Source organism: Pungitius pungitius, chromosome 21, assembly GCF_949316345.1.
Source record: "Pungitius pungitius chromosome 21, fPunPun2.1, whole genome shotgun sequence".
In the NCBI taxonomy this organism is placed as follows: domain Eukaryota; kingdom Metazoa; phylum Chordata; class Actinopteri; order Perciformes; family Gasterosteidae; genus Pungitius; species Pungitius pungitius.
Genome location: NC_084920.1, coordinates 2,600,602 through 2,627,110, shown reverse-complemented (window position 1 = coordinate 2,627,110; position 26,509 = coordinate 2,600,602). Strand labels below are relative to the sequence as shown.

Sequence of the window (26,509 nt, the reverse complement as noted above, 5' to 3'; positions counted from 1 at the left end):
TGTTGTCTCTCAACCACCAGCAAAAACTCAGTGACAATTTATTCTAATCTGCATATTTCTCCATAGTCGTTAACAGGTATTTCCAGATGTTTAAGGGGGTGGGTGTTTTTTCATTTTTTTAATTGAATGCGGTATTTATCTAGTCAACAAACTAGCACAAAGTTCCTAATATATAAACCTGTGGAGAAAATGTAAGTATCATTTTCTGGGTGTTTAAATCGCTGGATTTGAAAGTAACAGGAGGGTTAAGGAAACTACACGACTTGAAAGTCTGTGTCTTTGATTTGTTCGTTATTTTTGCATAGAAAAGTGCAATTTCCCCCCTCTCAACTATGAAGAGGAAACTGACAAAAAAAGAATGAAATAAGCGACAGGATGTCTGCGGTTGTCCTTTGTATCTTTAGTCATTTTGCATGTCTTTGTGGTGGCCTCTCAGTAAAATGTTTCTCCCTTGAATTTTAAAATGGAAAAAAGAGCATCATGGATACACAAGATATTGTATCTCATGTGTACTATTGCACCAAACACGTGTGTGTGTAAAAGTCTAATTTATGGAATAAAATCTGCAAGTTCCTCCAATATACATCCAATTGTTAAGGTGTTCATATTGTGTTGCATCAAATCCAGAGCATATAATCAACAGTGAGAGACAGTCAATTCTTTCAGTAAATCCCTTTTCCCTTGTGGCATTGATCCTGGACAATTAAATAAAAGCAGAAATCTCCTGCAGGTCTGAATCACTTCCTGTTGGTTACGACTCTGGCGACAAGTAGAACATTTTGTTAACTTCGCTAATGGAAACATCTTTTAGTCTGGGTATTCCTCCCTTCTGGCCGTCTGCCGTCCTCTGGCCTCGAGCGTACACATCTGTGACCGAAAGGACACATCAAAGGACGTTAGAATCAGCAAGTTCAGAGCTCAATGAAACTATTTAAGTGTTTTCACATGTCAGGAGGCCCGATGTTGGATCACATTATAAGAAAAAAGTATATTACATAAAGCAAACGTAGAAGCGAGTTGTCAAATCACAAGGTGGCAAAGCCCTAAAGCGTACCCTGCTTTGTTGATTACTCTAAAAACAACCAGCATATATTAAAGTAATCTCACATACTTGTGTTTAGAATGTTTACACGTGCAATAAAATCTAAAAACAAGTAGAACCACGTTCTCATTGACTTTCTATACTATTGTGTGTGTGTGTGTGTATGTATATGTATATACACTATAAAGTCAGACTATGCTTATGTTTGGCTTCCCTTTCTGAACCAAAAGTTGCCGCCTTATCGCCTCCAATCCAGCAAGTCACAGTCAGCCTCAGGCAACGTCTTCTCACCTGTGATGTTGTCCATGGAGTGGAGTGGAGCCGTGTTGTTCATGTTCACTCCGAACAGCAACACCACAGTGATCATTAACGCAACCAGAAGATAGATCGGTACAGCAAGGGCCCAATATCTAACAAACGGGTTAGAAAAAACGCTTCAGTTAACAAATCAAAAAAAGTCGAACGCTGTGATGTTATATTTAGCTGTTAGGCACAGCTAATTAAACGTTCACGGGAAACATTGGATAAACAACATCCCACCCGATGTTCTGCTTACTTTTGAGGCCAGTACGTGAGCCCTACGGAGTGAAGCCACTCCTCAGGTATGAAGGCCCACAGGCAATACAGAACTGCAGGGACAAGGAAGGAAAGAAGACGTCACACATTCCTAATCCGCTGTTTGACATCGAGAGGGAAATTATGGGGCTTTCATGGAAGTGACCGCGCACACACACACACACACACACACAGTGTACACTAGTAACCTGACAGTGTGATGAACATCTTATGAATGAAATGTTTTGGTAATTGCTTCTGAATTGAGCCTTGACTATGTATGCAACTGTAACAATGCTATTCGATAAGCTAACGATAGATGTTCTACTGTACTTAGACATTTAAATATGAATATGTGAAAATGAAGTAAAACTTACAGAAGCCAAACTGTGAGCCGAGGTAAAGGACGAAGCCGTAAATGGCTCTCTCGGGCAGAGGAGAGGGGGTTACCCCCATTATCTGAAAGCAAAACGAAAAACACCAGAGCCAAGGTTACATTGTAGAAGGAGGAAATTAAAAGAATAAATAAAAGCTTCGGGCCTTGGTAATAAGTCACGTCAACGTTAGTTCGCATGGAAGCTGACGTTAGCAGCTGCTAAACAGGTTACGCTAAAAGAAAAAGCAGCTGTTATGAAATATGTTTCTGAAACCACCAACTGAGCTTTTTAATACAAGATCAGGTCGGGTTCTCAGTGTTTATCCGAAATGTGAGGACACCAAAGGAGTACACACCCTGGGAGGCTTCTTCGGTCCGACACTTTTATTCCGTCATTTGTTGTGTCTGTGGTTTATTTGGCTGCGTCGTGTCCTTCGTTTTTCACCGTCCGACGGGAAACTTGGAACAAACGTTTTTTCCCCTTTTTGAATTTAAAAGCTAAATAAACCCCAGAAACGAAAAAGTTAAAAGAAACACAGTATATTATTATATAGATACAAACGCCATATGTATTTGATTGAATATCATTAAACATCCCACCGTTGGATTATTAGCTCAGTTATTTCAATTGCAATTTCTTTTTCTGAGCCGGACACATTTAACCGATGCACCCGTCGGAAAAATACAGTACAGCATGGCTTACGGGGCAGCACAAGTTAGCTAGCGACACTTTCTGAACAATTAAGCGAATTATTCGAACAAAACCTGCGTGTCGGTGCGGCTCCCCGGTAAACTTACCCCACGGAAACATTTTGGTGAGACAGTTATCAACCCGCTGCGTTTTTTTAAACGCTAATTACCCTGGTGACCAAGTGAAGGAGCTCCACGCTCCAGCGTGGCTCGGTACGTTTGACGTTTAAACCTTAACGTCTACTTACGTTGACCGAAACACTTGCAGCACTCCGCCCAAACGGGCCATAATGTCGAAGGCGAAGCCTGCAACTAAAGACTCGTCTGCTAAAACGCAACCACACACGTCTCCAGGGGTGAAATACACGTGTAGAAAGAAAAGGAAACACTGGATGACAGAGAAGTTCATAAAGATCAAACCGCCGCCCGTGAAGAAAGAAAAACCCAAAGTTCAGCAACCAGCACCTCCGAAAGATGAACTGCAGTTCTCTGCCAACTGGAAGCTGCTGCAAGAGGTTTGTAATTGAAATAAATGTGTCTGCAGCTCGTTAAATGTCACACGTTGTCACGTTCAGTGGGGATTGTCCACAACTTTTGCGAAAAACCCTCCACAGACGCTGAAGGCCAGTCAGCCGGAGAAGAAGCCGCCTGTCGCCCCACAACCTCCGAACGGCGCCGTGCGGAAAAACCCGGGGGCCGGAGAAAATCACACGAAGCAAGTTTCCAAGAACAGCGTCCGGCCCAAGCAGGCCGCCGGGGGGGCGAAAGCCAAGCACAAACCCGCTCACCCTGACCGCGCTGACCCCAAGGACTCAAAAGTTCCCGAGGCGACGCGTCGTCCCGCGCCCCCGGAAAGGAACCGAGACGGAGGAAAGCCGAGGAGCGAGCCGGGCGCCAAGAAGCCGAAGCCTGCGGCGCCCCAGAAGAAGGCCACAGAGTGAGTGCGCGAGGCTCCCTCCCGCCGGTAGCCTGGCGCAGAAAGGGCCGTGGCTCACTAACCTCCTGTTGCTCCGCGCCGTTGCAGGGAGGACATCTGGTTCGACGACGTGGACCCCGACGACATTGAGGCGACGGTGGGAGCGGAGGCCGCGGACGTCATGAGGAGGAAGCAGGGCCTGCGCAGGAACGAGACGGAGAGCTCGCTGGTGAAGGCGGGCGCCTTCGAGGGGTGAGCGACGGCGGCACGGCGGCGTGCAAAACAAGAGGCGACGGCTCTGTGAGGACTCACCTTTCTTATCTACCCCCCCGTTTTGCATCCTTCAGCCTCACCAGAGCCGTGGCCATCGATTGCGAGATGGTGGGAGTCGGCCCCGATGGAGAGGAAAGCATCTTGGCTCGTGTGTCCATCGTCAACCACTTTGGGAAATGCATCTACGACAAATACGTGAAACCTACCGAGAAGGTGACCGACTACAGGACCTTCGTGAGTGGAATCCGACCGGCGGACATTAAAGACGGTAAGCTCAGTGGGTTTTTTGGTCAACAGGTTGAATGAAACACGGATCGTAACTTTTGATGTTTGCCTCATCGCAGGAGAGGATTTACAGGTAGTGCAGAAGGAGGTTGCTGATATCCTGCAAGGCAGAATAGTGGTCGGACACGCTCTACACAACGACCTAAAGGTACACTGCGTGTAATACCTGAGAGGGGGAATGGAGACGGTTTTCAAAATGAATGTGAGCCCTCGAGCCCTAATCTTAAACTCCGGTTTCAGATTTTACTTCTGGATCATCCAAAGAAGAAAATCCGAGACACTCAGAAGTACAAACCTTTTAGGAGAGCAGTAAAGGTACGTCAACTACTCTCAAGTCGGCCCAGTTCTTGGAATAGGTGTCGGAAGTTCTGCGTGTTATATTGCTGTCTTGTTGTTTTTAGAGTGGCCGGCCCGCTCTGAAAGTGCTCTGTAGGGAGATCCTCAACGTTAAGGTCCAACAGGGTGAACACTCATCCGTAAGTCACCCCCCCAATCTGCTTAAATTGTTCCATCTTTCTTTCACATTCCTAACAGTTGATTCAGACAACGCCAAATTACAGAGAATACCTTTTCATGGATGTAAAACCTCGGTTCTCCCTCTGTGTACCAGGTCCAAGACGCACAGGCCACCATGAGGCTCTACACCATGGTGAAGAAACACTGGGAAGCGGAGATTAAAGCCAGTCATGACAGCAAAGACTCAGCCAAGAAAAATACCAGGAAGCCGAAGCTTCCAAAGAACAAGCGGCAGAATCTCAAGGGATTATGAAATCAGAACCCTATCTCCCATATCGCGTTTGGACCAGAGCAGCCGTGATGGAAACAATCGAGAGGTTTGAGAAGAGTTCCATCGAGTTGAATTTTCAACAGTTGGCCTGTTCCAGGTTTTTGAAAGACTTGGCCGAAAGTTTTCTGCCAGAGCAAACAAGGCTGGAATCAAACCCCCAGAATTCCTGGAGCTTTTATTTACTTTTCGTTAATTAGGACATCATTTTCCCCTCGTGTTATTTCCAGCCGTCTGAAGCAGATGTTTAAATGATCCGTTTCAACTTCTTGAATGCTCATGAGAACCCAATCGTTTGTCCCATATCTCCAAACCTGCAGTGTTGCACACATTGTGTTTTAGAGCTTTGTTTGTAGTAATGCAATTCCTGGTTGCCTTTATGAGTTTTAAAAAGGTATAAATAAAACAAGATCAATTATTTCTATGTAGATAAATTGCATCGTTTTTGTTTATCAAACACGGCTCCCGTCTCGCCCTTAATCTGGTCTCTGGGAAGCAGAGGGTTTAAAATATACATGACAGCTCTAAAAAGACAGATCGCACGTAGACCGTTAATCAAATGTGGGTTTATATTTCTGAGGTCTCACGTGAGCGTTCCTACCTGCGACTCTTACACAGCTGCTAAATAAGTGTATAGTGCTAGAAATTCAATCACTTTTTTTTTTTTTTTTTTTCAAAATCCAATGGCACCGATTTACCTCCATAGTTTTATGCTTCACTTCCAGCGCCACGTTGAGGCTCCTCGCACGGCCGCCATGTTGTTTTTGTGTTCACATGGTTGCCTTTTTAGTCTCAGAAGCAAAAGTACAGCCGCCACCGCTGCAGCTTGAATTCGGACGATTTTTCCTAATTATTTTTGATCAAATTAAGTTTGATTCACACACTCTTCTCCTTGCCGTAGCTTCTGTGTTGATGACGATGTCACAGCAGGCTTCATGTGAGGGATTTGGTTTCCCCGTGTGCCGACTGTGTGACGGGGATGTGATCCAAAGTGTGCCCCGCATTGCTGACGAGACGACGACGTCCTCCGTCTGCACGCTCTAAATTAGGCTCCACGTATGTGTGTGTGTGTGTGTGTGTGTGTGTATATATATATATATATATATATATATATTAGTGTGTGTGTGTTCTGCTTTGAAGACATGTCTCTCTCTAGTGGTGGAACTGTTTAAAGTCGGAGGAAAACAGATTTTTATAGAGGAATTGTGTCGCTGAAGATGGTGAAGTTGAAGTATATTTAACTTTAAATTTGTTTTCAAAGTTAATACTGCATTCAATTTGGAAAATAAGGATATCACTAAATGTGTTGGACACAGTAACAAGAAGTATCAGATATTTTAAATGGACAGCAAAACACAAAACGGACCATTCTTTCAAAATGTTTTTTAATGCAACATTGCAAAACACTTAAACCCCTTAAATCACTTAAGACAGTTTCAACAAATGCATCGAACCATTGTTGATTGCTGGTTCTGTATTCGACTGCAGGCGAACGTCACCATGTGAAAAACAGAAGTAAAACCCACAAAGAACCTTGTCGACGCAGAGTGATGCTGCAGTGCTGTAAATAACGACGCAGAGTGATGCGTGACGGGTTCGGAGGCCTCGGAGCCGTTGCACTGGATTCATTAATCGATATTTCAATATATTCTCTGTGTTGTAGGTTGCATACACGCGGCACACAGTCAGCAGCAAACTTTGGTTTGTGCGTCTCGCATCCCAAAAAAAAATCTGTCTCTCACTCCGTCGCGAGAAGCTTCCACTCGACGTTCTTCTCGTCTCTGACGGACGGCAGTCGGCGAAGTCACCAGACCACGGAGCCGCTGGTTTCTCCTCGTCGCGCCTGGTCCTCTCCACCGTGCAGCACAGCGTCCACACTGTGTTGCGGGTGGGTTGTTCCCTGTGGTACCGTTTTAATTTGGACCACACCCGGGTCTTCTCGGGTCTGCTGCTCGCCATGCTTGTATGTACTCGTACTCCCTCCCTCAAAACCAACAAAGTTCAGCATTCAGTTGTTCACGCAGGTGGATGAAGAAACGCCGTCGGCCCTCCTTCAGTTAGTTTAGTTAGTTGGTGTCTCAACAGAAATGAATTTGGGCTCGAAAGCCAGGGAGCGATCGTTCGTGTTCCACAGAGGATACACCCGAATGGCTTTAGCGATCTTCTGACTTTACCAAGCTAGCAATTCTGCTAACTTTGGTTTCCTTCAACCCAATTTGTGTTTACTTGATCATTTGGATGCTTGTTAAAATTGGACCGCGAACCCGTTATCTGCCACATCATGCTGACGTTCATATGTAGCCCTCGTCCCCACTGTGCCTCATGTATAGCCTCATAGAACCAAACCTGTGATGTCGTCCTTTAACATTCCCGATGATCACTCTCTCCCAGGCGACACGGTTCACTGGAGAAAAAGGCTGCGTTTTGAGTAACGAGGGAGATGTGTTTAGCACCGTGACCTTACAGCAGTTAGACGCCTGACCTTTATCTTGGCAGCGTTTGGTCCACTTGGTTTTGCTCCAGTCTCAACACATGCAAGTTAGGTGGTTTGGAAACTCGGTGTTGTTTGTATTGGCCTCAGCTCCAGAACAGTATGAAGGGTAGGGACACGTCTACACAACCTTGTGTGGTTTGAATTCTTCGAAGTTTCTTCTTGACATTCGCTAACCTAAGCAATAGCCTTTAGCATTTTTACATCCGTTGGGGTTTTTTTTTTTTTTTATGAGGCTGTGTTGCTCTTCACTCTTGAGTTCCCTGTCAATAAGTGCATCCGCAGCATTAATCATTGATCATTGTACTTGGGCCTCCAGGGCTCCTGCAAAAGCATCTAGTCTGATATATTGTTCCAGCTGAGTCTCGGGAATCTTATCAAAACAGGGACTTTTTTTTGGTTAAAAAGATTAGACAAATTCCTTAACGTTCGTTTAGAGCAGAAACTGATAACTTCATCAAAAACTGTGTTTCCTCCTCCTCTTCTTCGTCTTATTACTATTGGGATTTTTTGTTTTACTCCACGCTGACTATGATATAACCCACCTGCTCCCCTGCTGCCACGTGCCTGCTGATGTCAGGCAAAGTCAAGGAACCTGTAGACAAAATGGTGCGCCTGCCTGTCCGGCACAGTGAGCATGTGTGAGCTGGGGAGAAGAAGTGGGGAGGAGAAGGAAGGAAGGGAGGGAGGAGGAGAAAGGGAGGAAGAGAGAGGGGGGGGGCAAGTAAGCAGATGATAAAAAAAAAAACAAGTCTTTCCTATTATAGAATGATGTGTACATATATATATATTTTATAGCACCTGCCCTTAAGTTCAGCATCCAAAGGAGAGATCAGCCGGTGTATTCACTGGGTCCCCCCCCCCCCCCCCCCCCCTGCTGTCTACCCCCCCTCCCTTGTTCTCTATAATCCGCCCACATGTATCGTCTGAGGGGAAAAAACACACACAGTGCAGAAGGTGACGCTCCGCCAGAGGACCAGAGAGATGCATCTCCATTGAAACATTTTCCAGGGGGGGGGGGGGGAACCGAGGAAGAGCTGAATGGTTGCTGCTCCCTGCGCCTGGAAGCGTACAGACACTGTAAAAAAAAAAAACAACAATGCTGGCAATTTGCTCTTTTTTTCTTTCTTTTTGGCAATAACAAAGAGGTTGGACAGAGAGGGGGGGGGGGCTCTAAAAATCGAAAAAGAAAAACATTTTTTCAGGGGGAAATTGTGCTTCATTTCATCCGAATGACACGTCCGTGTGGCATCATCATCAGCACGAGCACGAGCTCCCAGAAACGAGCGGCAATAAGGGTGACAACACGAGATGTTCGGCAACAGTCGCGCGTGAGCACATTTTGATTTAGAATTATCGGGAAGGACAACAACAACAACAACACAAAAAAGAAAAAGAGAACCAACAACCGAATGCCTGCGAAGACACCTGGATACTCCTGAGAAAAGCGCCACCTGACAAAGAAAACTACATTTCGACTGATCTTTAGCCTCGATGCGCGTGTTTCCGCACGCACTCGAAAGCAACCCGAGCCAAACGCACGTGAGTATGAGCCGTGTCCGCGCGCGCGCGTGTGTCTTGTGTCCGCGTTGTGCGGTTTTTATTGCGTTTTGTGGGCAGGAAGCAAAAAGGGGGAACAAAGCATTCAACAAGTACCGTTTGATTCAGCTGCAACTGCTAAATTTATTCTTTCTACTCCCGTGGCCCGTGTGTGCGTGTTGATCAATACACGGAGGGATCACAGCGTGGGATAAAACGTTCCATTTGGACCCATAAACCCAAATACGTGTGTTGTGTTTTTTTTTTTTTCTCCAGCTGCTACAACACGAGGACAAACTCCTTTTTTTGCGCTTCTTTGGTTGAATCCACTGACACGACGCTACAAAACGTTCATTTTAATTCAAACATTTCTCACTGCACAAATGCTGGGTGTTTCCCCCCCCCCCCCCCCCCCCCCCCCCATCTACACCATCACAGCAGTTTCATGCCTCCGAGGGGAATGTCTGTGTGTGTGTGTGTGTGCATCCCTCTTGGCATCACTGTGTGTCTGTCTGTTTGAGCAACTGTTTCCATGTGGACGTTGCCTTGTGGGTCCTGTGTGCATGTACTCGCGTGTGCCTTCAGTGTTTGTGTGTTTTGAATTTGTGCAGCGTGGCAGCGACGTGGTCTGTGCCAAAGCCTGGAATGGAGGTTTGATAAAGGAGCCATTAGAGGGGGAGGGGGAGGGGGAGGAGGGGGGGTGCAGGAGAAGGATGAGCGCTGGAGCAGAACCACGTGAAGGGCATATAGCGTCACCGGGATCCAGGAAGTCTATGGGGGGGCAGTTGGGTGTCTAGACGTGGTCTTCTTCCCCTGCAACCCTCCCTCCCCTCCCTCCCTCCCTCCCTCCCCCATCCCCACCACAACATCCCCATTCCACTGTTTTTTAGACACGATGCAACGCCTTAACGCCTCACTTTCTCGCTGCGTGCCTCTTTCTCCGCCAACCGGCTCCAGCGAACACTCTTCCCCTGGTGGGGACTCTCTTCTTCCATTTGCTCTCTCTCTTCTTCCCCCCCCCCCCCTCCCCCACTCCCACTCCCTGCATTATGAATCCACAGCTGGCGCTATTTTTAGATTGAGGGTAACCCAGAAAACACCCTTTTGATTTTAGCGGCAAAAGCGACAAAAAAAAGAGCCTCCCCGCCGTTGGCGTGGTCGGTGGAGTTTGGCGGGGCTCGAAAGGAGGCCGCGCGCTGCATCGAAGGGGGAATGGAGCTATTCTGAGGCTGTGATTGAATTACGCATCCGCCGTGTCCTCTGCGTGTGTGTGTGTTCTCGCCCCTGACCCGTCCTCCGTCGTTGGCCCGCCATGGTTTCTCTCCCATCTCCTCGTCAGAGATCTCTTCCCTCAGACATTCTCCTCCAGGTTTCAAATCCTTGACCTTCAGGCTCACCTCCAAGCTCACCTTTCTTACCCTGTCATCTTTTTTTTTTTTTAAATAATATTCAATCAGCCGACTCTACCTCCCCTGCCGTTGAGGGTCCTCATGTGACTTCCCCTCCTCTTGGTGTAATCGCTCCCTCACAGTTCAGGAGTCAGTGCAGTGATACTTCTTCCATCATCCCGGGTGTCTGTCGGGCCCTCTGAACCAAATCATTGCTCTGCTGGATCAGTCCTAATCATGTTGTGAGGGCAGCATCCTTAATTAAGAGCAGGCGTGTTTAAATGACCTTAGAGACTGCCGGGAGGTGTTGAGGTTAAAGCTATTTGTTCCTGATTCAAATTCTCTAAGAACCAGCTCTTAAATACTGGAGGATTCAAAACACCTGACTGACAATCTTGCTCTCATGTGCCTGCACTATTTTTTCGGGGGTTAACCCTCCTACTCTCTGCCCATTGAAGGGAGCTGCACCTCCTCCTCCACCTTTCCCTTCACCCTACCTCCTCCTGTACCCAGTGAGGTCTCACCCTGTGGGCATATCCACCCCCTCCCCCCCCACCCCCAAAAAAAAAAAATCTCAACATGTGTCCTCCTGTGGGCAGGATGGACTTAGTCACGGACACTTGCTGAGCTTTCAGAGCTCTATTACAGGCGTCATTTCTGCAAGGTCTATTCCGGAAACCGGCCTTATGTATTAATCATCACCAGCCGGCAAAAAGGAGCGAAGCAGGAGCACATGATTCTTTTGTCATGAAACCCAGTGGCCCGGGGACCGTAGCCAGTTTCTCTGTGGGCTGGTGGCGATTGAATAGTATGCACAAGATGTGCGCTGTGTGTGGACCGGTCACCAGTAGAAGAGCTGCCATTTATCTGCTTGCTTAATGAGTCGGATGTGAACGTTCTAGGAATTGGCCTCTACTCTTCTGTGATGAGAAATAACTTGTTTCATTGTTAGGCCTTTGTGGGCTCCTGCATCCGGGTCTGTTTTGCTCCCCGTCCATTCACGATATCTATTCTCATTCATTCACGTCCCCCCTGCCTCTCACCACCGTCCTCACAAAGAAACACACCTATCGGGGCTTCTTCCCTCCCGCCAGAATCGGGACCAACGCGATGACGAGCGATGGCGTTGGAGAGGGGAGAGGAAACGGTGTGTGTGTGTGTGTGTGTGTGTGGCGTGACATATCGCACTAGAAGGGGAGGCGGCCGCAGTGCTTTCACCGCGCTGCAGTGCCTCGCTTCCTCCTGGTGGGGTCTCCTCGACACTAGGGGAGAGAGGAGAGGGATGAGGGGGAGAGGAGCGAGGAAAGGAGGGGGTGGGCATGGGAGGGGGGGGGGGGGGGGGGAACAGCGTGAAGCCTTGTGGTTACATCCTTTGATGAGGGAAAGGGGTGGGAAAGAAATGGCTGCGCACCAGAAACACATATGTAGTTCTTGCTATCACACACACACACACACACACACACACACACACAGTTCAATCGTTACACAGTTGCCTCCAAAGCCCGTCCTTTTCACCAATTGTGCGTTTGCCATTAAGCTGTGTGTTTGTTTTAAATGACTCTCCTCCTCCTCCTCATCTTTTCCGTTCCTCGTATTAGTATTGCAGACCATTTCCAACCTCGCCGTAGACTCCTCCCACACCTTCACATCCATTCAGGTGCCATCCTGCGCCACTGCAAGGTTTTTTTCTTTGGGCTTTCAACCCCCCCCCCCACCCCACCCCTCCTCCCTCAATTCTCCTCTCGCCTTACATCTTTACTGTCCCATCCATCTCTTCTCCCTCTCTCCATATCTCCAACCCTGCTCTGCCTCCGTGATCCTCAAAATCCATCCCATCCTCTTTCTGTCTCTGCCTCTCGATCTCTGCCCCCCCCCCCCCACCTTTCCCCGTCACCGCTACTGGAACCTCACAGTCAATGCATCGTATAATCCCGAGCTCCCTCCCCCTTGGTTGCTGCAGTGTTTCTGCTAATATATATTATCGCCAGTGTGTATGTAGGCTCCTTCTCCCTGCCAGCATTGTTCGATCCATCGATCCGCCGCTCAGAGCCCCTCTCCTCCCTCTCAAGGTTCTGAATGAACGCGCATCGTTTTGCCCTCAAAATGCTTTTCTTAGCCTGTTTGTTGCAGCCAGGTGAGTGTGTGTGTGTGTGTGTGTCTATATGCGTCTCCCTCCCCTCCCTTCACCTCTCCCCTTGTTCTCGCTATCCCTCCCCTCGTGTATGTGCAGTGGTAGCGAGGTGGCGCAGGACGCGGTGGCCAACGCAGGAAATGCTGCAGGAGAGAGAGAAAGAGAGACAGCTGGCGGTGGAGATTGTTCCTCCTCTCGTCCCTCTTCTCCCGCAGTTTTTTTGCTTCTTGCTCATTCTTCATTCCCTCTCTGCATGCCCTATCTTCTCTGTGCCTTTTTAATCTCCACTGAATGTACGCTCCCCCCCCCCCCCTCTCCCCCTGCGCAGTTGCTTTAGCTTCAGTACCCCCTCTGCACTGCTTTCACTGATTAAAGTGCTGAAGTCGGCTCTTCAAGCAACGTGCCACCCCCCCCCCCCCCCCATTTTAAGATGCAACCCTGAAACTGCGGACATTTTCCTGAAATGCAACCACAGAGCTCACCTTCCCTGAGCTCATCGAGATCTGTAGCTCACAGTTACTTTCACTCAAACTTTAAAGTTTAAAATCAAACACATTTAAATTCTCTGAAGAAAGCTACCCAAATGAACATTTTATTCAATTTTTTTTTTAAATCAATAAGCTCACCACACACGAGTCAAAGGGCAAGAAGGCATCCAACCACATTTACAGACCTTTTGATGTCCGCACATAAAATATTCAGCAGTTCACCAAAAAGCCACGGCTCCCTATGGAGTAGAAGTAAGGGCGACAGGGGTGTTGCACCAGGAAGGGAAAAAAAAAAGTGTCCAATGGATAAAAGTTCCACAGTCCGAGAACAGAAGTCCCTTCTTGAAAGTTCAGTATCCCATAAGAGGAGAGTTTGTCCCAGAGAGAAGGACAGTGCAGCTGTCCATGGTGCTGAAACGTAATCCATCCTGCTGCAGAGCCCCACAGGATAAGTGCGGTACTCCGGGGCTGCCTGACCCCAATTCCAAGTTGTTCAGTTGTAGATCGTATGGCCGTCGTCATTACTTCCTTAAATTAGACTCGTCCGGATTTTCTTAAGCTTTTAGTTGCAGAAATAGGACAATTCTTCTGCGTAATGATGCAGTACAACTCTGAAACTCATGAGTGCAGGATTTTTTTTTTTTGCAAGCAAGCAGATTTGATGCTGCTGCAGAAAACATTCTAAACACAATTGGATATTTGAGATAAAGTAGAAATGTAAGACTTCAGTTTCTCCATTTTTCAATACAAGGTTTTCTGCACACAAAATATGTGAGCTTTAATTTCTCCAATATCTGACTGCCTAACCATGCAATAGCCTTGGTCTTATTAGAACTTACCTGAGTGTTGTTCAATTCCAGCAACTTCCAAAACTAAAAAAGAAAAAATGTGCACAAAAAAGAACAGAAACACCAAAAAAGGAAGAAATCTGGAAAAAAACAAACAAAGAAATGTAATGCCAATAAAAGATCTGAAGAGCAGAGGGAGACAGCAAACTTTTTCCCAACAAAAAGTTGTTTCTTCAGATAGAAAGTGCAGATAAATAATCAAAACAATTGAGTAATAACAAGTAAGAAAGAAGGACTGCAAAGAAAGAACATGAAAGGAAGCAAAGGTCTGAGAGGAAAGACGAGGAAACATGTGACCCAAAGTGAATGAAGCTCACTTTGTGAAAGAATGGGAATGGAAGATGAGTGAAGCCAAATAGTAAAATACAGAGTAAAATACAGTGATGAAGGGGGGGAGGAAGCAGGAGGACTATGAATAGGACCAGGTTGTGAGAGGAGGAAGATTAGGAAGGAATGAAGCCTTGATTCCCCTCCTTCAATGAAATGTGATTCCTTTATGCGGAATATGAGAGCGAGCGAGAAAGTGAAGGAGAACGAGGGAGAGAGAGAGAGAGAGAGAGAGAGAGAGTAGTAGGAGGGAGAGGGGGAGGGCCGGTGAGAGCCCACAGGAGGGGAGGGGGTAGGAGCAGAGTGGTGCATTTCTTTGAATAGAGAAAAAGGTTAACAACATAGATGCTGCGCATGGCTTTTCTCGCTGTGAATGTGTGTCTTCTCTGAAGCATCTTAACCCCCCCCCCCCGCGCCCCCCCCCCCCTCCAGCAAGGCAACGCAGCTCGAATAATTTCACCTCAGGCGAATTATATATATATATATATATATATATATATATATATTTGACCTTGCTCGGGGAGGAATGGACAAAGAGAGGGAGAAAAGAGAGAGAGAGAATAACTGCCCCTTTTTACTGCAGCAGAATTCATTCACTTTTATGGTGCACTTTCCTGTTTGCTGCTCCCCCCCCCCCTCTTCAATCCCCATCCACCATCAATCGGTGGGAGGGGGGGGGGGGGGCAGTATTACAATAACTGTTCCCTGAGCTCGCTGCGTTCACTTTCAATCCCACTACATCTCCCCCCCCCAACCCTCTCTCTATCATCCTCATCCTTGGCTTCTTTGTCTTTGCATGCCTTGCTTTCCTCATTTTCACCGCTGGTTCAATCCGTCCATTAAAAATGTGATTCATGCCCCCCTCCTCTCTCACCCTATACCTCTTCTCTATCTACATGTCGTTACACACACGTTACACACTCGGTGCATGGAAGAAGTGGCAGAGACAGCATTGACACAATTGTGCATCGCATGAATCTCGGTGCGGTTGGAGGGGGCTGCAGCAGTGTAGCACGCACATAGCTGATTGAGGAGATCTAACATTAGTACGGACACCGCACTCTCGGGAGGCAATTAACACCTACACATACACACACAAACACACACACACACACACACACACACACACACACACACACGCTCATCCACACAAACACATACACACTTAACGGTGGAACGGGGAAAGGAAGAAGCAGGGTGATGGATACCCAGTGTCCCTCTCTTCCCACAGTCTCTCCGTCACTGTTTTCTCCTTCTTTTGGTGCTCTGGAGCAGGGGTTGCTGCAGGTGGGGAGGGGAGGGGAGGGGAGGGGGGGGGGTGCTCAAGCCTCACAGCGGCCTGATAATAAGGGAGGGAATTTGGATGAAGACTGACATTAGCTGCGAGCAAATCAGTGCCACAGTGGTGGCTGGGAAGAGAATGAGGAATAAGGGGATTGGACCCTTAGCGGCCGCTTTACAGAAAACACGCGTTATTACCGCCGTGGTGTCAACAAACCCGCCCGCGAGGATGCGGACCACGGGACGCGCTCACCGTGCTGCCACGATGCTCCGAGTATGAGGCATCTTCCTGCTCCACGACGCTGTGTTCAAAACAACTTTGCACCCCCCCCCCTCCCCTGCCCCTCCCGCACCTGCACAAGGTCGTTTTGTGCCCTTTCCAGCAGCTGATCGTCACGTGAATAATCGCAGATACAGCTGGCATCAGCGCGCGACTCTTTTAAAATGGTATTTGCAATGTTGATGATCCACGTCTATTTCTTCCTTCTTCTGAAAATTCTGCCCCTTTTTGTCTCCCCGCAGACTCCTCAGACTCCTCCTCCCTCCTCCTCCTCCTCCCTTCGGTTTCTCTCATCCTCTCCCTCCCCCCCCGGTCCTCTATGCTCAGTTCGGTGTGTGTATCCTCTTTCAAAGGGCGCAAGGGTGGGAACAAGTCGTCCAACAAAGCATGTTACAGCGCAGACATGACTTGTCCGTCGGAAAGCGAGAAAATCGTGATAAACTGCGGGGGGGTGCGCCATGAGACCTACCGGAGCACCCTAAAAACGCTGCCCGGCACCCGCCTGTCGTGGCTCACCGAGGCGGACGCGTTCAACAACTTCGACTACGACCCCAAATTAGACGAGTTCTTCTTCGACCGCCACCCGTCGGTGTTTTCCTTCATCCTGAACTATTACCGCACCGGGAAGTTGCACTGTCCCAACGACGTGTGCGGCCCCCTGTTCGAAGAGGAGCTCGCTTTCTGGGGCATCGACGAGACGGACGTGGAGGCGTGCTGCTGGATGAATTACCGACAGCACCGGGACGCGGAGGAGGCGCTGGACAGCTTCGAGAACCCGGAGCCGGGGGAACCGGACGACGAGCCGGCGCTGGGCGGCGCGGACGGGGACCTGAAGAGACTGTGCATGCAGGAGGACGCGAGGAAAGCGGGCTGGTGGAAAACCTGGCAGCCCCGAATATGGGCGCTGTTTGAAGACCCCTATTCCTCCAAATATGCCCGGGTGAGTTCACCGACGACTTGTTTGTGCGCTGTTGCATGTTCTGCCTCTGTACCTCACTGCTTGAGTCGTGATGATGATAAGTTTTTTTTTTTTTTTTTTTTTGAAACTTGGTCTGTTTTGGTCACATTATCATTGATAACCGGTCAGTCGCAATGAACCGCAGGCTGGCTGTCGGTATGTGTGACGTCCCCGACAGGAGCTAGCATTAAAGCTAGCTTGCATTAAACACCAGGATACAGACCTACTGCTATTGAATAATTGATGCTGATAGGGGAAATGGAAAAATGCTATGGCAGCTATATGTATCGGTAGAAATGTAGCGGATACACCAACCAACCAACCTCCATGTTTCAGACTCGATAAATGGCACGTTTCGGGCCAGCTGAATGCTCACTGAAAACCGATTTACTGCTATCATAATTGCCATCGTTGTGTCTTGCTCCGCGAGGAGGTTTAATACATATCAGCCTCCGAAGGCGGCACCCGCTGCGCCTCCTGCATCCAAACGCCCTCATTAGGTCACTTTTGTCCGTTTACGATGGACATCAACGCGCCGTGTTTCATGAGAGTCTTTATTTATTGTCGCATCGCACTGAGGACGCTCGTATAGGAGCGTAAACGACACCGATTCGTCAGTGTCTCTCCCCACATATGTCCTCGGTGCTGCTGCTGTCTGCTGTCTGTGGGGTTTGTCAACCCCCCCCAAACACACCCCTCTGCCCCTTCTCCCCTGTCCCAGTTGAATGCTACATGCCTTTTACGCACGGGATTTATTGTTACGCACAACTTATTTTGGAATACCTTTTACTGTTTTTTTGTATGTACTTCACGATGTACATCTCAAAAATGTGCTGGCCTTTGATCAAACAGGTGTGTGAGTAACAGGTAGCCCTGATATGTGGTGCGTGAAGACAACAGGCTTTTTATTCAGATCCTCCAGTTAGTGATTTGGTGTGTCCATCCTGTCTAATGCTGTTCTTCTGTTGCGGGTGTGTGAGGACCGTTGGAGACGGTGGATACATCAACAATATTTGGACTCGCACAACCAGAGTTGAGCCGAGACCCGCGGTGACCAATTCACGCCATCCGGATGGAAATAGCTTTTGAAAAAAAAAAAGTTCTTTGTACATTAGTCAGCGCACACTTGGCAACACAAACTGTATAGAGGGAGACAATGGCGGCACACACAAGTTGATGCTCTCCATTCCCAAACACACACACACACACACACGCAGGTATAGATCTGCACACCTGGATTCAGTGTCCTCCAAAGGGCAGATGGTCTGGTTTGTGCCACCTGATCCGCCTCTCAGGACTCGGGCTCAGGCAGGTAGTGCTTCTCCACGCGTCTCCAATTGTCTCTCTCATCCCAATCGGATTGATTTGTCACCATCCCGCCCCTCTCGCCCCCCCCCCCCCCCCCCCCTCCCACTCAAAGAAGCACATAGTGGGGTATGTTCTTGGTGGCGGCAGATTGGGGCTCTGCAGGGTACGGGGTGGGATTCATTTCAATTGCTGCAGCTCTTTTTTTGTGGTGGCTGAGCCCCGTTTCTCTCTGTTGGTCTAATATTCAAGCGATATACGTCAAACAGGCGTTGTGACCCAGATCACTTATTCGTGTGTGAGTGTGTGTGTGTGTGTGTGTGTGTTTTTCCCACCCTCGCTTTTTCTGAAAGCATCTCGTCCAACGTGGCGGATCCTCTTGTGCGTTTCGGTCCTGTGGGATGCAAATTACATGTGGAGAGAGAGAAAAAACACGCAGAGAGAGGCTTGGATGGGGGGTGGGGGGGGGGGGGGGGGGGGGGGTAAATGAGATGCTGAGGTGGGAATACAGTGAGACAGATCAGAGAGAGGAAGCAGGAGACGAGGGGAAATAAAGGGAGGCAGGAGGAGAGGCATCACTGTAATGATTGAAGGTTTTTTTGTTTGCATGGCTGTAGCGCACGAGCCATCGAGGCTCTGATCACAGCATTTCGACATGGATGCGGCGCTTTTTTCTTTAAAAAAAAAACAAAAAAACAATCCACCTCCTTCTCGTCTCACGATCATGTGAAGCTCGCTCGCTTGATCCACCGTAGCAGCACACACATGTACACACACACACACACACACACATGCTGGTGTCGGTGCTGGCTTTTCTGCTGCAGTAGACACGAGAGAGAGAGAGAGAGAGAGAGAGGAGGGAGGTAGAGGAGGGAGGTAGAGGAGGGAGGTAGAGGAGGGGGAGCACTGGAGGAAGAGAAAAGAGGAGAAGTGGGAGTGAGAGGGATGGAGCGAGGGAAATGGAGAAGGGGGGAGATAGTGGAGGGAAATGGAGGGAAAAAAACTGAAGGGCTGCGAGGGACACCGAGAGAGAGAGACGAAGAGGAGGACGAGACGAAGAGGAGGAAGAGGAAGAGGGGGTGTGGAGATAAACAGGCGGGAGGTGACACCCACGGGGAGAAAGACGTTGTACGATGGGGGTGGGGACCCTTGTCTTTGCAGCTTTGATTATTTGCGAAGGCTCGAGTCTTCCAGACCTCCTACCCCTCCTTTACCTATTGATCAATAATTGATTGATTATCTTCTCTTTTGTCTGTTTTTTAAAGGAATTTCCTCTTCCTCCATCACCTCTTGAAATGGGGAGAATGCCTCCACGGATTAATGTTTGAATGGCTTTGCGTATGATTTCCTATTGATCTGTGTTTGGTTTTGACTGAAATGACATTTGACAGATTGGTATCTTCCACCTCACTGTTTTAAACTCTAAAATCTGCCTGAATATTCCGTGATCCAAACGGTGTCGTTTCTTAAAGCTACAAACACGCTTTCTGATCATTCAGTCGTCGCAAGTAGCGCACTGTGCATAAATCTCAATGAAAAGGCTTCACGTGAGCACTGAGCGCTCCAAATTGGACATCACAAGTGTGGATCAAAGAGCTTAACACACGCATTAATGCAGCCTAATTTCTCGCATTAATCAAAATTAGAGATGCTGGATTTTCTAAAAACTCCATTGTCGCAACACAAGTGCACCTTTTGTTGTGGTGTACCCCTCCGAATCAGACTTTGTGTACCTGTTTTTTGACTCTTTTTTTTCTTTTTTTTCCTGACCCTCTCCCTGAAGGTCACTGCTCATTGTTTGACGTTGTCGTGAACACAAATGGGACTTGTTGTTGCGCCGGATGGCCTCAGAACATAGAAAAAAAAAAATGTATCGACGGCTGTTGGGCGGAGAAGAAAGTGACCTAAGGCAGGTTTATGACATTTTTTAAGCATTTGGACGATCAAAAACCTTCAGTTTTAGTATTCGAGCTTTTTTTTTTCAATTCAAACCCCGACGCCCCTGAAAGGCTTATTTCCCACTTCTTCTCTCCCCTGTTGGCTGCATCTGAAAATAGCAAAGAGAGCAAGAAGGAGGCCTCATTCGCTGGTGGCAAATCTGTTCCTCCATTAATGATGAATGGATGACACTGCTGTACTTCTACGACTTCTGAAGGTAGCTAAAGAACATAAGTACTCACCAAGCAGGGGACGTGATGGTGCATCAACCTGCCTCCAGTTGGTAAAAGTGTTGTGTTTTGTGCCTTGTCGTGTTGTGTTCGCATCCCGCCTCTCCCTCTGTAACCTGAGCCCCGTCTGTTGCGCCAACACTTGACTGGATGGTTGCTGGACGCCTCATAAACAGGGACGGGGGGCACATGGTCTCTGGTTTGAATAAGTGAGAAGCACTCTAAGAGGTGGTAAAAACTACAGCGTTGGTGCCTCTGTTTTTTCCTTTTTTTTCATATCCGGCAGCAGAGCTTTGTTCTGCAGAAGATATTTAGTGCGTCCGCTTGCTCCCATTTATAACCTGCGCCGCCGAAGTGAATCTGCCATTTTTTATGTGCGAGACTTTGGCAGGGACCGGTAACTTCCCGGAGTCTCCCGGTTGCCCGGCAACTGCTCAGCGGCAAGAAATAGTTTGGCGCATTGACCCGCCGCAAATTGTAATTCTTCCACTTAGAGTTTCCTCTGCGGACTAAACAAACCAGATGCAGGGTTTTGATTGGCGAGCTTCTAAAAGGGCTGGTAAAACACACGCTGTAACGGAGCTAAGCTAGCTGGCTCCAGCTTCATATTTACTGTACAGACACGAGAGTGCTATCGATCCTCCCGTCTAACTTGGCAAGAAAGTGTTTTTTTGTCAACCTACAGCGTCGAGCATCACATTACACTTCAGACAGAGACGTTTAACATGCTGCAAAAATGGCTTTCTCAACCCCCCCCCCCCCCAAATACCTTTCTTCTTGTCGTTTGGACCTCCTCAGCCGTTTCCCTCTTCCGGCTTTCGCCCTCGGCCCGTTCAGCCACGCGGGTTAAGTGCTGAATTGGCCCCACACAGTCAATTAGTTGAACCTTGTGGCAAACCTTGAATCCAAATGCCTTCCGGGCACCGGCGAGGTCGAAGAGGCCCGGACGCAGTGGCGGGGGATCCAAATGCTCTAAATGGGGAAAAGTCCCGTCTGATCACACACACACACACACACACGTATCATATGTATGTCACGGGCCCCTTAACGCTTTTTCCAGGGCCACGGTCCCCCAAACCGATGGCGAGACGGAGCATCTTTTATTTTAGAAGACGCGAGCATGAACGCATGATCTGATTGGCCGGTGCCCGCGCTGCCGTGTTTTTCACGAAAAGGCGCTTCGAGTGGATTGGTGCTGGAGAGCAGCTACACCATGTTGGATTCACGTCGATGTGTATTTAAAGAAAAGAATTACAATTCTGATTCTGAAGACATATGATTGGTTGAATGGACCCCCTGTTAAAGACCTCTGGTATATGTAAAAAAAAAAAACAGCCTTATTTGCATGAAGATGAGTTAATTATTCACAAGCAATAGAACAGCACATAGAGACTTAATGGTGAATAGAATTGACCCAATTCATTACAACGTGCATCCTGCATCCGCCCCCCCCCCCCCCCCCCTCGTATACGCCACAGCTGCACACATGAATGGCTCTGGGTGCCCTCACCTCTGCACACTGGCCCGTGCTCTGTAAGCGTAGCGGCCCATAAACCATCAGGCTGAGCGTCCGGCGATCAATCATCCGTTTCAAACGCTGCGGATCACTCTCACGCGCGCCGACGTCCCAGATGCACGCCTTCTACCGACAGATGTGTTCCAATAAATCAATCGAATAGCTGTAAAACCAATTCACTTTCTTTCTTTTTTTTTAAATCGGAATTTTCATTCATTGTTGTTTAGTAAATAACTTGGAAAAAAAAATAACGTGAAATTCTACCAGCTTTGCAATTAGCATTATTTCATAAACATATACACCATCTGGCATGATTTGTTTAAATTGAGTGATGATGTGCGATGTGACCAACAAATATTTCGAGGTAACAAGGAATCTGTGGATTCTTTTCTCGATTAATCAACCACAAAAAAACACAGTTTACTATCGCAGAAAACAGAGCAAAGCAGCAAACCCTCGCGATGAAAACCCAGGGAAGGTTTATGCGTTTCTGAAATGAGCTCCTCGACGAGGCGCTTAGCGGCCGGTCGGGTGTCCTTAGCCCGTCAAACCGCTCCCTTGTTCGCTCCGTTGGAGAAATGACATTCGAGGGCGTCACTGGGACAATTCCTCTGTGACCATCTGCTTCCTCGTGATTGTCCCTTCTGTCCAAGTGGCAGCGGAGAGGAGGCAGAGCGAATGGCTCCTTTAAATAGAAATGTGAGAAGTGTGTAAGGCTCTGACTCAGGAGAGGCTTTGGATGGAGACGTATCAGAATGCCGTTCTTTGTGTTGATTATTCTTCTTTTATTTTTATTTTTACCAAAGTTGTCTAGAATGGAAAGGCAGGAAAAAAGGGGTGAGAAAGGGATGGTTGGAGGAGAAAGGGGGATTGGGGAGGGGGGGGGGGGGAGGGCTGCGTCACAAGGACAAATGCACACAGCACGCTGCAGTATTTCGGCGTGAATGCAAATCAGACGGGAGGGAAACGAGTCCAGCTCACACGCCTCCACGCACTGTTGGTTTGTCTTGAGAAAAGTTGGACTTGCAGGGAATTAAATGGAGCAGATACAGCATTAAATGTGTGTGTGTGGGGGGGGGGAGGAGAGCTAAGTGTGTCGAGGAGTTGAGTCATTCAGGGAAAGTCTCAAACCGAAGTCTGTGTTGTGATTGAAATTTTACTATTCCGCGAGACGCGGCCGCAGTTCTCCAATGGACAGGAAGGGGGGGGGAGCTCTTCTGATGTTACTTTGCGTCTGTCGTCGGTGCGGCGTGATCACCTGTCGTCTTTGAACATCTGCACACCTGTCCAGAACGGGCCGAACAAGCTCATTCATTATAATGACATACAAAACATGTTGAATTCTGTTACTAAGTGTACTAATGACTCCCATGAGGCCCACAAAGTACGTAGAAGCCCGACTCAACTGCATACGACTTACTATAACCCAATTCAAAACAGGGTTTGCCTGGGGGGGGGGGCCGGGCTGAGCTCCAGAGCCTGAAGCTTTGCTGTTTGCTTGTTTATTTAAAGTAGATTAATACTGAACGAGCCACGTGTCAAAATATCACCAATTCCAACAAAGCGTGATAGCTTTGATGAGGCAGAAGCAACGCGGCATTGATTCCGGATCAGCGTTTTTGAGTCAGGGGGACGGGCCTTCAGCAGAACGCACAACTCACTCTGGGTCAAGGGTCATAAACGGCTAAAAGCCCGAAGCCATCCATAATTCACTGCAGGGGAAACGGGCCGTGGTCCTCTAAAGAATTCTCTCCTTTTGTCCACACACACACACACGCACACACGCGCTGATCACCATCAGTGGGCCTGGAGCGAGGGCCCGATTAATCAAGACAGAGATCCCGCGTATAACATCTCCATCAAGGTCGCTCCCCGGTGACCCCGCAGATGTCGATCGGCCGGCGGTCTGAATCCTTCCTGCTCGCGGCGTGTCCGCTCGGGTCCCGTCCTTTCGGCGCCCGGGAGCAGAGACCCGACGCAGCGGTTGCCATGGTGACAGAGAGCCAGGCAGCGCTGTGGTAATGCTGTAGTGATGGAGCTCTTGTGGATGGTGCCGCAGTAGACGCAGCGCCGCCCCTGGTCCCGGCTGGAGGAGGAGGAGGAGGAGGAGGAGGAGGAGCGCGGCGGCGTGAACGCGCAGAGGGGCCCGCAGTGCAAACATCAGCTGCGAGTGGCTCTCCCTGCTCGCATCACCTACGTCGACGCTCTCCCGACACCTCCATCTTTTCCTTCTCCTCAGTCTCTCTATTGCATTCTCACTCTCCGATGCCCCCCCCACACCGGGAGATGCACGTCATTGTCTTTCTTCTCTCGTCTCCTCTCTTCTTCGTTCGTCCATCGAAACACAATCAACAATCTGTCTACATCCGTTTTACGGTTGCTCTCTCTCTCTCTCTCTCTCTCTCTCTTTCTCTCTCTCTCTCTCTCTCACCTTCTCTCTCAAAGGCTCTTTCTCATCGGCTTCACCCTCTTTTCTCTCTCCATCACTGGCTGCCGCTCTTTTAAATTTATGTTGATGATCTCGCCGAAATCTAATTTCAAAGTCTAGAGAGCGAGAGAGACTCTATTGGGCCTTGAAGGTCATTGGACTGCAGGTGTCACAGACACACACACACACACACATACGCTAGCTTCATGGTGGAGGATTCAACACACTTTAGCTCCACACAAACGTTACAGAATCAGACATTCAGAGCACTGGCGTGGAACACACACATTCCTTCATGCTGCAGAGTGATGGAGGGCGAAAACCGAAGTGCCAGCAGATGAATAAGTGTGAAGCGACAGATTGATACTCATTTTATCATCTTCCTCCACCTCTTTCTTTCACTCGCTCTCCATCACCTTAATGCACTGCTCATATTGTTACCACTCACTATCTGCCATCAGCCAGTGTGCACGCACACCTCCTGTGCCCATGGGCCGGTTGCCTCACTCGCACCGTGAGTCACGTCCACGCACGCACGCACACACACACACACACGCACACTCGTAGCAGCCACTTACGCCAACACATGTAAACACAGGCGCATACAGTGTACACGTGGAGGAATCCACACCTGACGTGTGGCTTTAGGTGCCTTTCAAGCAGCGGGTGGGTTTGGGGGTTAGGGGGGGGGGGGTCTTCGCAATCCCCCCAGCACAGCCGTGCTCGACACGCTGCTGCATATTTAAAAAGGACGGGCCGCTGTGATGGATTGATCAACATTGATTTGAGGCGTAATCCGCTGTGCTCTGCCATCTGGAACCCGGCGCATCATTTAATCACCGAAGCCCCCGAACGGACCTTTGTTGCAACATTGCGTCGTGGCTTTTAACTACGAGGTAAGATGAGTATCAGTACAGCGGAAGCTGCGCTCCTCGCGGTGGACGTTGCCGTTTGGTGGCTCGAGCTTTCGCTGCGCAGTGCGTCCTCGCTTTGGGCCCGAGCTCCGCATTTCCCCGTCGGGTCTGTGAAGGTTCGGACCCCGACGAGTTGAGGGGGTCCACAAATGACGAGGGACGTAGAGAATGCGGCCAGCGGCCTTCTCAGAAAGGCCTCTATGTGTGGACGCTCTGCCTGAAAAACAAAAATGAGGAATCACTTGTCGCTGTGAATCCCTCGGGGCCGCTGGTTCTCGACCCTAAGTACCAGTGACCCGGGTAAAGACCGCATGCGTCATCGCTTTTTTATTCCAGTTGGGCAATGGCCGGGCCGTGTTGTGCATACTTGATGCGGTAGAGATTGTTTGGCTAAACTAAACAATTGAAACGATCCTGATGGTCCTCCGAGGAAAGCTCAGGAAAAGCTTCATCACTTTGGCCTTTTCCTGTAAGTGTTTAATTCAAAAGGAAGAAGGATATGCAGATTTTTAGTGGCTCTGAAGTTGCGTCACAACTCTCTGGTGTCTGTACGCATATTGTGTGCCCCGTGCTTATTGCTCCAGTGTGAGAGTATATCATTTCAGGAATGTCTGAGTGAAAAAATAATAATTCAAGACTAAATGTTGTGGTGGAAAAAAAGTAATTCTGCCCGCTATTGTCTCTGAAATGAAGAATATTATATTTCATTCTTGCACTAAGAGGCCGTACAAAGTCACAAAGAGTTTGCACACAATATATATTACACAGTATACCAAGTATGCATATATACTACAAAGTAGAGTAGTAGGAATACATTACTTTCAGCAGTTTTTATTCCTTGTTGTTAGAAACTTTACTTTCAATCCCATTGTGTTGTCTTGGTTCCGAATTGACCTCAACGAAGCACTTCTTCATCAGCATCATGTATTCATAGTAACTGAAAGACATCACGGAACGTGCTGCTCAACGCAAAGGGGAAACAAGAGTTTCAATGCGTGAGAGAGGCCGAAGTCACTTACTATTAGCCCTCAATCCCCTGACTCTTTTACTTTTATTTGTAGCTCACTCTGACTTTCATGTCCTTTCTATATCCTTGAGGAATATTTAGAGCAGTAAAAAGGGACATTGTGGGGTGGGGCGGCGTCATTGAGAACCTCAGCGTGTGTCCTCACCATACAGAGGGTTAGAAGCACTGCAGCAATGTGGGGAAAAAGTAGGTCAGACACCGACTGGTGAGGAGCCCCGTGGAGGAGAACCGAGGGAAGAGATGCAGAGAGCAGAAGCTCTCCACCGACGGCGGTTCGGGCTTCGAAACCGTGGGAACGTGGCAACCAATCGGGTCGCAGAAAACAAGAAACAACAAATAGATACAGAAATGACAAAAGATTTCACATCGACGCTGCCGCCTCCCCTGGAAGGTCACTTCTTTGACTAAACGCCGCGCGGCTAATCTCCTCAGCAAATAGGTCTTAAGTGTTCTGCCGGGTGTGTTTCCGCCGTGAAGGCACTCAAATGTGCACGCAATC

At 48.5% G+C, this 26,509-nt stretch overlaps 3 protein-coding genes across 9 annotated transcripts in view; 2 read left to right on the top strand and 1 right to left on the bottom strand.

Annotated features, from left to right (window-relative positions):
- Positions 1 to 531: 531 nt before the first annotated feature.
- pigp (phosphatidylinositol glycan anchor biosynthesis, class P) lies at positions 532 to 2,471 on the bottom strand. Its single transcript, XM_062559969.1, has 5 exons — positions 2,330 to 2,471; positions 1,975 to 2,056; positions 1,599 to 1,671; positions 1,334 to 1,452; positions 532 to 867 (listed from the first exon to the last, which is right to left on the bottom strand). The coding sequence occupies exons 2-5, from the start codon at positions 2,051 to 2,053 to the stop codon at positions 752 to 754; spliced, it is 387 nt and encodes a 128-aa protein (XP_062415953.1). The 5' UTR covers positions 2,054 to 2,056; positions 2,330 to 2,471; the 3' UTR covers positions 532 to 751.
- A 154-nt stretch (positions 2,472 to 2,625) lies between these two features.
- Positions 2,626 to 4,965, top strand: rexo4 (REX4 homolog, 3'-5' exonuclease). Its single transcript, XM_037463322.2, has 8 exons — positions 2,626 to 3,178; positions 3,278 to 3,600; positions 3,688 to 3,831; positions 3,927 to 4,120; positions 4,197 to 4,285; positions 4,378 to 4,452; positions 4,539 to 4,613; positions 4,748 to 4,965. Exons 1-8 carry the CDS (start codon positions 2,954 to 2,956, stop codon positions 4,904 to 4,906), a joined length of 1,284 nt encoding a protein of 427 aa, XP_037319219.2. The 5' UTR covers positions 2,626 to 2,953; the 3' UTR covers positions 4,907 to 4,965.
- Positions 4,966 to 8,503: 3,538 nt separating this feature from the next.
- LOC119212610 (potassium voltage-gated channel subfamily C member 1) overlaps positions 8,504 to 26,509 on the top strand; it is a 37,095-nt gene continuing 19,089 nt past the window's right edge. For 5 of the 7 annotated variants that reach the window (XM_037463221.2, XM_037463220.2, XM_037463219.2 and 2 more), the window contains exons 1-2: positions 8,506 to 8,954; positions 15,937 to 16,634. In XM_037463221.2, coding sequence (XP_037319118.1) covers positions 16,014 to 16,634 — 621 coding nt within the window. In that variant the 5' untranslated portion in view covers positions 8,506 to 8,954; positions 15,937 to 16,013. Of the gene's footprint in view, positions 8,955 to 15,936; positions 16,635 to 26,509 lie in introns of all 7 variants that reach the window. The other 2 variants (XM_037463218.2, XM_037463226.2) reach the window with 2 other exon arrangements.